Source organism: Scyliorhinus torazame, chromosome 11 (assembly GCF_047496885.1).
Source record: "Scyliorhinus torazame isolate Kashiwa2021f chromosome 11, sScyTor2.1, whole genome shotgun sequence".
NCBI lineage: Eukaryota > Metazoa > Chordata > Chondrichthyes > Carcharhiniformes > Scyliorhinidae > Scyliorhinus > Scyliorhinus torazame.
This window is the reverse complement of record NC_092717.1, coordinates 73,959,082-73,971,302: the sequence shown is the minus strand read 5'-3', so window position 1 is coordinate 73,971,302 and position 12,221 is coordinate 73,959,082. Positions and strand designations below refer to the sequence as shown.

At 41.8% G+C, this 12,221-nt stretch overlaps 1 protein-coding gene across 1 annotated transcript in view; it reads right to left on the bottom strand.

Annotated features, from left to right (window-relative positions):
- Positions 1-8,784: 8,784 nt before the first annotated feature.
- Positions 8,785-12,221, bottom strand: part of LOC140385344 (exostosin-1-like) — a 299,358-nt gene continuing 295,921 nt past the window's right edge. The window contains exon 11 of the mRNA XM_072467409.1: positions 8,785-12,214. Coding sequence (XP_072323510.1) covers positions 12,029-12,214 — 186 coding nt within the window. The 3' untranslated portion in view covers positions 8,785-12,028. The remainder of the gene's footprint in view (positions 12,215-12,221) is intronic.

Genomic DNA, 12,221 nt, shown 5'->3' with positions numbered 1-12,221 from the left:
AGACACCAAGGAAGAGCACATCGAGCTTCTGTCTGAACTCCTGCAGACAATTGGATGTAAATTAAACCCCCAAAAGGCACAGATTTTGGAACACAAGGTGAAAAATTTGGGAACAATTATCAAGCACTGTAAACGCGAGATCGAGCAATAAAGGATTGACTCGATTGCTAAATTGCCCCTTCCCCAGAACGTTTCAGCTCTCCGGTCGTTTTTAGGACTGGTTGGCTACTGCTGAAACCACATTGACGGTTTCGCCAGCAAGGCAGCGCCCCTCTCAGACCTCCTAAAGAAAGGAGCCCCCTGGGACTGGCGTCCACAGCATACAGATGCTGTGGACTCTTTGAAAAGAGCACTCATAGCAGCCTTCGAACTACAAGTTCCAGCCCCGCTTTCCCCTTACGCTATAGACTGCACCCTTTCGGCCGTGCTCCTCCAGGAACGGCACAAACAGTTAAGGCCCGTGGCTTACGCCTCCAGAGTTTTAGATGCTGTGGAGCAGGGATTTTCAGCCTGTGAAAGGCACCTGCTCGCAGTTTTTTGGGCAGGTCAGTATTTTTCTTACATAACCGGACTAAACCCTTTCACAATCCTGACGGAACACACCCCCACCCAACTTTTACTGGACGGGCGACTCAAGGACGGGACAGTTAGTCAAATAAGAGCAGCTAGATGGACCCTTCTTTTGCAGGGATGGAACATCACTGTTAAAAGGACAAAGACCCACACCTTTTTAGCCGACAACCTACAGTACCCGGGAACCCCCCATGAATGTGAAATTATCTCTCCACACCACAACACAGGCCCCTTTATTGCTAAAACACCCCCCCCCCCGAAAGATAGGTAGTTCAACCCAGAGCCCCCAGACACGTGTGAACCCATTAGGATATATGTGGATGGATCTTCCACAATATTAGAAGGGAAGCGCATAACAGGATGCGGCATTTACGTCGAAGACGCGCAGAGACGTGCCCTAGAAGAAATAGCAATAAAACTTCCAGGACACTTAGGCGCGCAGGCAGCAGAGCTTGCGGTCATTGCATACATAGTGGAACACCCAGATTCCTTCCCCAGCCCAGCAGACATATATTCGGACAGCCTCTATGTCTGCAACAGCCTTACAGAATTCCTACCCCTGTGGAAAGCAAGAGGATTTGCTTCCGCAGACGGGGCCTTCTCATTTAGCAAGGAGTGTGTAACTGCGAGTGGCACAGGTAAGGCAGGAGTGTCAGACTCTGCAATTTTCCAACAGGTTTCTCAGCTTGTTTGGATGAGAATGGTGACTGCAGGGTAGATGAACTGAGTGACCATTGCACAGTGGTACAGGAAGTTATTTAAGTGGGGGGAGCACATAGTGTAGTGGTTGTACGGGATAGTATAGCGAGGGAGATTGACACTGTTCTCTGTAGCAGCAAGGAGTGAGAGTCCAGATGGTCGTGTTGCCTATCTGGTGCTGGGATTCATGACATCTGCTCCAGGCTGGAGAATTTGCAATGGGAGAAGGGTCCAGTTGTCATGGTCCAATGGGAGGGTGGGGCGATCCATTGTCGTGGTCCATGTAGGTACTACGACTCAGATAGAACTAGGAAAGAAGTTCTGGATGGAAAGTTTGAAGGGCGAGGCACTAAAAGGCGGAACTGCAAAAGGAAATAATCTTTACAGTACCCGCACCATGTACAAATTGGCATAGGCCAGGGTATACAAAATTAGAGAGATGAATATGTGGCTCAAAGACTGGTGTGTGAGAAGTGTGTTCCCGTTTAAGGGGCACTGGGGACCAGTACTGGGGAAAACGGGGGATATCCCATTGGGACGGTCTGCACCTGAACTTTGCCGGGACCGTGTTCTAATGAGCCACATAACTAGGGAAGTAGAAAGGGTTTTATACTAAATAGTGGAGGCAAGGCATCAAATTTGAGAAGATGTGGTAAATCAATGAGTAGAGAAAAGGCAAGAGGGAAAGGTACTAATGTGACAGGAAGGGACAGAGTAGTGAATACAAATCTAAGAGCATGTCAGCAGATAAGGCTAGAGTCAAACAGCATGGAAAAGGCCTTTCGGCCCATCATGTCTGCGCCGGTCAAAAACAACCACCTAATTCATTCCAATCCCATTTTCCAGCACTTGCCCATAACCTTGAATGCCCTGGGATTGCAAGTGCACATTTAAATACTTCTTAAATGTTATGAGGGTCTCCACCGCCACCACTGTTCAGGCAGCGAGTTACAAACTCCCACCACACTCAGGGTAAAAACGTTTTTCCTCACATTCCCTCTGACCCTCCTGTCCCTCATCTTCAATCTATGCTCCCTGGTCATTGACCCGTCTAAGGGGAAAAGTTCCTTCCTGTCTACTCTATGCCCCTCATAATTTTATACATTTCAATCCAAGTCTCTCTTCATAACTAAAACTCGCCTGCCCAGGCAACATCCTGGTAAATCACCTCTGCACCCATTCCAGTGCTATCACTTCCTTCCTATAATGTGGATTGCAGAACTGCACACTATACTCTAGCTGTGGCCGAACCAACGTTTTATGCAGTTCCAGCATAGCCTCCCTGCTCTTAAACTCTATGCCTCGGCTAATAAATGGAAGTGTACCATAGGTCTTTTTAACCATTCTATCCACTTGCTCTGCTACCTTAAGGAACCTGAGTACATGTACACCAAGGTCCCTCTGATCCTCGGTACTTCCCAGGGTCCTGCCATTTATCATGTATTCCTTTGCCTGGTTTGTCCTGCCCAAATGCATCACCTCACATCTATCTGGATTGAATTCCATTTGCCACTGAGCAGCCCATCTGACCACCCCATCTATATCCTCCTGCAACTGAAGGCTATCCTCCTCGCTATTTACCAACCCACCAATTTTTGGATCATCCGCAAACTTAGTGATCAATCTTCCTACATTCTTATCTAAATCATTGATATAAACCACAAACAGCAAGGGTCACAACACTGATCCCTGCGGGACCCCACTGAACATAGGGTAGAGGTTACAAAAATAATAAAAGGACAGAACTAATAGCTGCATATCTGAATGCACACAGGCATTCAAAACAAAACTGATGAACTGATAGTGCAAATATGATAAAAATAAGCAAGTACAATCTAATCACCATTTCAAAGACATGGCTGCAGGATGACAAAGATTAGGACTTGACTATTGAAGGGTACGTTACAAAGGACATGAAGCTACGAAAAGGTGAAAGGATGGCTTTGTTAATTAATGGTGACATTAGCGCATTCGAGAGGGATGACCCAAGTTCAGGAGAAACCAGGATTTAGAAATGGTCTGGGTAGAGATGAGAAATGATAAAGGCAACAAGTCACTAGTGGGAATGGTTGACATGCCCTCTCTAACAGCAACCATACGCGAGGGTGGAGTATAAAAGGAAGAAATAATGAGTGTTTGTCGGAAAGGTACGACAATAATCATGGTGGATTTTAATCTGCATATAGTGAGGGAAAATCAGATGGACAAAGGTAGCTTAGATGAGGAATTCATAGAATGTTTTCTGGATAGTTTCTTAGAACAGAACTCCAACCAGACAGTTGGCTATATTAGACCTGGTATTGTGCAGTGAAATTGGTTTACTGATCTCAGTGAAGGTGCCCCTTGGTAGCAGCAATTGGATGATTGCATTTTACATTCAGTTTGAAAGGAATAAGTCCACAATGAGCATTTTAAACTTAAATAAGGGAAATTATGAGGGCACAAAAGCAGTTAGCTAAAGTGAACTGACAAATTAGGTTAAGGGATTGGGTAATAGAGATGCAGTGGCAGATATTCAAGGGGACATTTCAGAATACACAGGATACACCCCAAAAGAACAAAAAATCCCAAGGGGAGAATCCACCACCCTAACCAAAAAAATAAAATAAAGATAGGAGCAAACTTAATCATTTAATTGCACAAAAATGAGTGGCAGGTAAGAACATTACACAGAATATAAAAAAAAAGAATGACCAAAAGATTGATAAGGAAGGGTAAGAGTTTCTATTGGCATTCCCGAGTGTTCGTCCCATAGAGAGTGCCTGGGGAATTAATAATGGAAAATAAGGAGATGGCAGATTAATTGAACCCATGCTCTGCGTTGGTCTTCACTGAGGATACCAGTAACATCCCAGAAATAGCTGTAAATCAGAAAATGGAAGGGAGGAAGAAACTCAGATAAATTACAACCACCAGGGAAGTGCTACTGAGCAAAATTGTTGGACTTGCAGGTTGCCAAGTCCCCATGGGCTTCATCCTAGGCTCTTAGAAGTGGCTAGTGAGATATTTGATGTATTGGTTTTAACTTTTCCAAAATTCTCTGGATTCAGGAAAGTTCCAATAGATTGGAAAATAGCAACATTTTCAAAAGGAAGGAGAAAGCAGAAAACTACAAGTTAGCTTAATAGTTGTAAGTGGGAAAATGTTAGAAGCTATAATTTAAGACATTATAGCAGGGCACTTGGAAAAATTCAGGGTAATCAGGTAGAGTGAAAATAGTTTTGTGCAAAGGACATCTTTGAATTCTTTGAGAAAATAAACTGTGAAAAGGGAACCAGTGCATGTGCTGTATTTTGATTTCCAGAAGGCAATTGATAAGGTGCTCAGTCATAGAATGTTTGCAGCATGGAAACAGGCCCTTCTGCCCAACTTGTCCATGCCACCTAGTTTCTATCACTAAGCTAGTCCCAGTTGCCCACATTTGGTCCATTCCTCTCTATACCCACTCTGCCCATGTAACTGTCTGTTTTTTAAAGGAAAAAATTGAACCCGCCTCTACCACTGCCTCTGGCAGCTCGTTCCAGATGCTCACCACCCTCTATGAAAAAAATTCCCCTCTAGTCTCTTTTGTATCTCCACCCTCTCACCTTAAACCTATGCCCTCTAGTTCTAGACTCCTCTACCTTTGGGAAAAGGCTGCATCAGAGATTGTGCAAAATAAAAGCTCATGTGTATACTGGGTAACATATTAGCATGGATAAGATTGGCTAGCTTACAGGAAACAGAGGGCAGTCATAAAAGTGTCTCTTTCTGGTTGTAAGGTGTAATGAGTGGTTTGCTTGTCAAAGATCTGACAATTGGAGTATAATGTGGGAAAGTGGGAAACTGTCCATTTTAGCAGGAAAAATAAAAATGCATGTTATTGAAATTGAGCTTGCAGAACTCAGATGTAGAGTGATCTGGGTGGCCTAGTGCATAAATTAAAAAAGGTTAGTATGCACGTACAGCAAGTATTTAGAAAAGCTAATAGAATATTATAATTTGCCATGGGAATTGAATACAAAGGAGGGAGGTTATGCTTCAGTTACAAAGGGCATTGGTGAGATACACCAGGAGTAGTGTGTACGGTATTGGTCTCATTTAAGGAAGCGTTTGAAGCAGTTCAGAGGTTGACTAAAATAATATCTGGATTGGGCAGGTTGTCTTATGAGGAAAGGTTGGACAGACTAGTCTCGTATCCTACTGGAATTCAAAAGAGTAAGAGGTAACTTGATTGAAACACGAGATCCTGAGGGGTCTTGACAAGTTCGATACGGAGAGGATGTTTTTTCTTGTGGGATCATGATTTACAAATAAGGGGTTGCCGCATTTAGGACAGAGGAATCTTTTTCTCTGGGTATTGAGCGTCTTTGGATCTCTTCCTCAAAAGACAGTGTACGCAGATTCCTTGAATATTTTAAAAGTAGAGGTACATGAATTCTTGATATGCAAGGGGATGAAAGGGTAGACGGTAGGAATTATTGCGGAGTTGAGATTACAATCAGATCAGCAATGATCTTATTGAATGGTGGAGCACTCAAAGGGTAGAGTGGTCCACTCCTGATCCTAATTCATTTGTCTGTATGAACAACTACTGAGTGAACTCTTCTTTGCAGGCAACTACGCTCTCATAGCATATTCCAGAGGCTAATCAGCTGCTTGCTGATCGCTTTACTCTAGCCTCAGTGATTTGGCATGACAATAAGAATGGAAAAAACAACATCTGGCATTAATGTCCTCTGCCCACGTACTCAAAGATTCCACAGTCACCATCAACAACACACATCTCTGTTTGGTACACAAGTTTTGCTCCCTTAGAATATCCCCTCCAATAACACCACACTGGATGAAATCAACCAGTATCTGATACAAGCAAGCTCAGTATTTGGCAAATTCACTCAAGACTTTGGAAAGGGAATGGAGTTTGTCTCAGAACAAAAGATAAAGGTCTACCAGTGGTCTACAAAAACACTCAAAAACATTGAATCTTCGCTGAGAGATCTATTTGCAACAGCAGGTGTCAGGACAAAATCCCCAACACAGAGGTTCTTGCAAAGTGCTGCATATCTGGCATTGAGAACATCGCTCATCAGAGCTCAGCTTCGCTGAGTCAAATAGTTCCGCATGGAGGATTCATTCATACTAAAGGCTGTACTCTATAGACAGAAAAGCACAGGAACCTGCACCATAGGATATACAAACTTAGATATAAAGGCAACCTGAAGCCATTTCAGAGCTTGCAAGCTGCATTCCAATCCATAGAAAAAAATAACCTTGTACAGACCCAAGTGGAGAAGTCTCTGTCATCAAGCAATTTTGACATGTTAAATGTCTTCGGGACAAGCAGGAGCAGCACAAAGCCAATGCTTCCTTCCATTCCTCTAATACTGACTTCATATGCAGTATTTGCAATCGGCCATGCAAATCGGGACATGGCCTAACATCACAGGAGACAACATCAACCTAGACTGTAAATCGGTCTTTTTTCTTTGTGGAATACTCCTCCATCGAAGTGACGGGAGAATCCACCAAGGGTGGACTTCATCCATGGTCAATCAATTAGAAACGTTCCAGAGACTTGAGGTAGTTGGGCCTTGATGGACCAAAAATCTCTTTTTCGCACTGTACTATCATATGATTCTATTTGAACAAATTAAGGAGGAGGAGAATCACGGAGAATACCAGGTTGGGCCCACTAATGATTTGCAAATGGTGTTTACTGTACCAGCACTCCGGTACACATCGACACCGCTTGAGGTGACGGAGAATCACGATTTGCCGTCAAATTGGTGCCCGCCGTGATTTTGCAGTCGGAACCTATTCTCCGCCCCATCGCGTTTCGGCCATCGGCAATTGGAGACACCTGCCCCCAGTGTTTTGGCCTCAACTGCTTTCTGTGGCAGTGAATTCCACAGGCTGACCACTCTCTGGGTGAAGAAATTTCTCATCTCAGCCCTAAATGGTCTATCCCTTATCCTCAGACTGTGTCCCCTGGTTTTGGACTCCCCCACCATCGGCACAGTGGTTAGCACTGCTTCCTTACAGCGTCAGGGACCCAGGTTCAATTGGGTCACTGCCTGTGTGGTGTTTGTACATTCTCCCAGTGTCTGTATGGGTTACCTCCAGGTGCTCCGGTTTCATCACAGTCCAAAGACTGGCCATGCTAAATTGCCCCTTAGTGTCCAGGGATGTGCAGGTTAGGTTATGGGGTTACGGGGGCAGGGAGGGGCCATTGGGTGAGTGAAAATGTGTAGTCTGCTCATTTGAAGGGTCGGGGCAGACTCAATGGCCGAATGGCCTCCTTCTGCACCATAGGGGTGCTATGAACCGGGAACATCCATTCTGCATTAAGCCCGTCAGTATTTTATAGATTTCTACGAGATCTCCCCTCATTCTTCTGAAGTCAGAACTGACTCGATCTCTCCTCATAAGTCAGTCCCGCCATTCCAGGAATTAGTCTAGTAAAACGTCTCTGCTCTCCCTCTATAGCAAGACCATCCTTCCTCAGATAAGGAGACCAAAATGGCACACAATATTCCAGCTGTGGCCTCATCAAGGCCCTGCATAATTGCAGCAAGACATCCCTGTTCCTGTGAAGACCAAGATACCATTTGTCTCCTTTACCGCCTGCTGCATTGCATGCTTACTGGACTGGTGTACGGGGACACCCAGGTCTTGTTGCACATTCCCCTCTTTCAATTTATATCCATTGAGATAATATTCTGCCTTCTCAGTTTTGTTACCAAAGTGGATAACCTCACATTCATCCAAACTGCACCTGACATTTATTTGCCCAATCACTCAAAATTGCCCAAATCACACAAAGAACTTTGCATCCTCCTCACAGCTCACCCTCCCACCCAGCTTTGCACCATCTGCAAATTTGGAGATAGTGGAGATCTTGTTCCCTCATCTAAATCATCAATATATATTGTGAATAGCTGGAGTCCGAGCGCTTCTCCCCACCAGTCACTGCCTTCAATTTGGAAAAAGACCTGTTTATTCCTACTCTTTGTTCCTGTCTGCCAAACAGTTTTCTATCCATCTCAATACATTACCCCATATCCCATGAGCTACGCCTAATCCCATGCGGATGGGCAAAAGCATGCTGGCCTAGCCAGCAATGCCCACATCCCATAAAAATAATGTAAAAAAAAAGCCTGCAATAGTTTATTAGAATGTCTGACAAACAACCCAAAAAGTGTAATGTCTTTAGCAATACAGAAGATGGCAAACTGAAAAGGGTGGCACATTTAGAATTTTCCACAAGAAACTAAGGGGTACAAAAGTCACAACATGGAGCCATTGCATCAGAAAAGAGGCCCTCAGTCATTTCTGCAATCTGAGAAGACTAAATGAACAAAGCATTTGATTAGTCTTCCCAGAATCACATATAAAACACAACTCATGAAGAGCAAAATGCACAAGGGGAGGATGTGCTTACATTTACTGGAAAACCACATGAAACATGCAAGACACAACAAAAATAATTATTGAAGGGTTAGTCACTAAGAAAATTGAGATATCAAAGAGTATTATCAAATATCATTTATTTTTAACAAAAACAAATCTTACAAAATTTCCATTTATTTTCTAGTCTTTTTAAATCATTTATAGCTATAAAAGTGAACCAATGTAATACTACTAATTACAGAGGCAGAAATGTAGGGTGTGGTGTGGTATGAGGGTTAATGGAATACTTTGTGGACGAACATTATAAATAGGCAAAATTAATAACCATAAAGAAATATGCAGCAGTAGAATATGTAACCTTGGGACTGAAAAGAAAAATTCCCCAGGAATGTCAGTAATCACCTAACAATTATTCCAGTGCTCCTGAAGCAAAAGGTCTATCTTGGGGAAGAATTATCTGAATCACCCTAATATAATCATTTCTGCCTCTGAGTAAGACTTGAAAACATGGCGGGACTGGATTGAAGGTTTACATGGAATTTATTTTTCCTGTATGTGCTATGGAAGTCTTGAAGAGCTTTAGTGTCTGGAGTGGCTCCAGAGAGATACAGTTCCAGTTTTCTGTACCTGTTCTGAAAAGGGCTACATTCAAACATAAATCTTTGACTGTAATTCACTCAGCAAAATAATTCATATTATTATTTATTTTAAAAACAAATCAAGTCTAAGCTGCTTCCCACAACATGTGCTTGTGTGTGTTTCCTCTGGGAGTTCTGGTTTCCTCACCAAAGATGTGCAGGTTAGGTGGATTGGCCATTCTAAATTGCCCTTTAGTGTCCAAAGATTAGTTAGGGTCAAGGGGATAGGGAGGGGGTGTGGGTCTAGGTAGGGTGCTCTTTGAGGGTTGGTGGGCCGAATGGTTTCCTTCTGCACTGTTGGGAATCATGATTATATGAACACTAATAAAATTTTAAAAATTCAGCTTTGCTCAACAATGAAAGGTAGGAAGCCATTTCTCCGATCATATTTTAACAGTATCTTTAGATTTAAATATGTTGCAATTAGTTTTTTTTTCATAACTAGAGTTATTCCAAACTTGATGATAGCAACCTCAACCCACTTCAGCAGATAATCTGCTGACTGTCGACTCTTTAAACCTAAACATGTAAAATTCTAAAAGGTTGGTTTAGAGTTTAAACAAATTTGTCTACTTTAAAAAATATATAATTTACATTACCTTTCAGTGCTTAAAAAAAAATAATCACATTTACTTGCCAGAATTTCTTCAACTGCACTGATTACTTAATTGAAGATTCATATTTTTATACCACAGACAACCACCACTGAACTTGCAGAAAATGCAAAATCAAGAATTTTAAGAATGTAGAAAAGTCATCAACAGGCAATAAAATAACCTAGGGACTTGATGTTTAAAGCTGTTCTCTTTTTCTTCAATTTTACCAGTTTATTTGCAACCCTACTTCCTCTCTGCCTTGTTTGCAAATTTTATGCAATTAGTCCAAAGAAAAACGGACATTCCAAATGTAAGAAAAATATCGCCAAATGGCAAAGAAATTGAGTGGGGGAAAGAAAACTGCAACTGTAATGGCTCTGGGTGACAGCAGTCCAGCACGTAAACCTCTCCCTTACCAGAACTAGCTAGCAATAATTGTGACATACAATTACATCAGTATACATTTGTAAAGGTACACAAAGAATGGTAGACAACAGGAAGTGTGCAAAAGCTCCCAAGCTACAGAAAAAATTGAAAACAGAAAAGCAGCAGAAAATGTAGTGAAAAAACAAAAATCCATTTTACGATGTTCATGTTCAATAGCAGACATATTTTACTTGCAAATGTTTCTAAGAATACAATTAAATTAATGAAGATATCTGTGTATCAGATGGAAGAGTCTTTGGTGATACTATCTATACAAAGGCTACTTTTGATGGAACTATAACCGTTTGAAAGCTAATGCAGTAAATCACAATATATGGCTTTGTATTCTCTCCACTCCTTTGTAGGTTTAATCCCACTAACTGTGTGTAGTTGTGTTATTCCAACCAGTAGGGAATTTATTTTTTATATAAAGCAATGAGACACTATGTAAAACATTGGAAATGTTAGAAAACCTCAGAAATGTACATCTTATACAAAATAATTTTTGTTTTGCTTTACAGTTAACCATCTAATTATTCCCACATTGCTTTGTCAGTTTGTAACCATACACTATACATAATTCTGTCAGAATAATAAATATACAAGATTATGTACATTATAACAAGGCCCATTTTTCACATCCTTAATTATGAAATGTCTAAAAGTTGATTGGAGATTCAGCACACGAGATGAACTGGGATTTCTATTAAAATAAATGAATTACAGATATAAAAACTAGGCTGAACCATTATTAACCAAAATAAAGTGATTAAAAGGCCACACTCAGCACTCCTTCAAGTCTTCAGACATTCAAGTACCTGTGAGCAAAGGCTAACATAGCCCTGCCATTTAAAAAATAGAACTTTTAGAAACAAGGAGCTACCCCTTGTATGAGCACCATATGTGCCATTCACTTTAAAATACACAGCCAATGTTTCAATTTCAAAGGTCAGCCCAGTGACCCTGTGAAAGCCATACAGGAAGTCATCTGAAAGCATATTAACATGCAAGTATGTGCACATATTTCAACTTAGCAATTTCTATTTGCTTGTCAGATTTCCCCACCCTCTCCTCCCACAACTGATGAGGATGGAGTTCCTACGTACATAATAAGGGTTATCCTGTAGTGAGCATGGTTGTGTGTTTTTTAAAAAACTTCTTTTGCATGCTAACAGTAAACATGGCAGACATTATTGGTGAAACCCAACACACGCTCAGTCATGACAGTCCTAATCCCCGTTCCATTACAAGCCTGATGGCTACCCACTGCAAACATTGTTCACTTTCCTAATGCAAGCCCAGCTTAAGTGGTATAAATTAGCCTTAAATTAAGTTCAGGCCAAAATTTAAGACACTCGATTGTGATTAACTGAATAGTGTTTTACTTTGTTCTTCACAGTGCTGATGAAATAATTGTTAATTGATCTTCACACTTTCAAATTCATGGTCTTCTGATTTATGTTCCTCCCGACAAAGTCTCAGATCGGTCACTCAGGATTGAGAAAATGATTTAAAAAAATTCTAATGGCCATATAAATCTGTCAGTCAGTCAATAAGCCGATAACAGAAATTCTCGATTCAGGAAAGTCTGTCGGATGCACCATAGCCAAGAGTCACCTTGCACAAAGTGTTATTTACTGAGCTCAGGATGGACATTCTATAGGCTGGCTTTAATCACAATGCTGTCCAATGACTGTGTGTTTGTTAGAGTCGCTCAATATCCCGATACTTCTTTCTCAGTATGGAGACTTGGTCTTTGAAGAGAACTGGGTCAAGTCTCATCTGGGAGTGGATCAATGGCATGGATCCAAACCAAGTTGCAAACGTGTTCATGCAGGTCTGCCGCTGAGCAAAGTGATCAGGATCAGCCCATCGGGAAGCTCTGGAAGACTGAAAA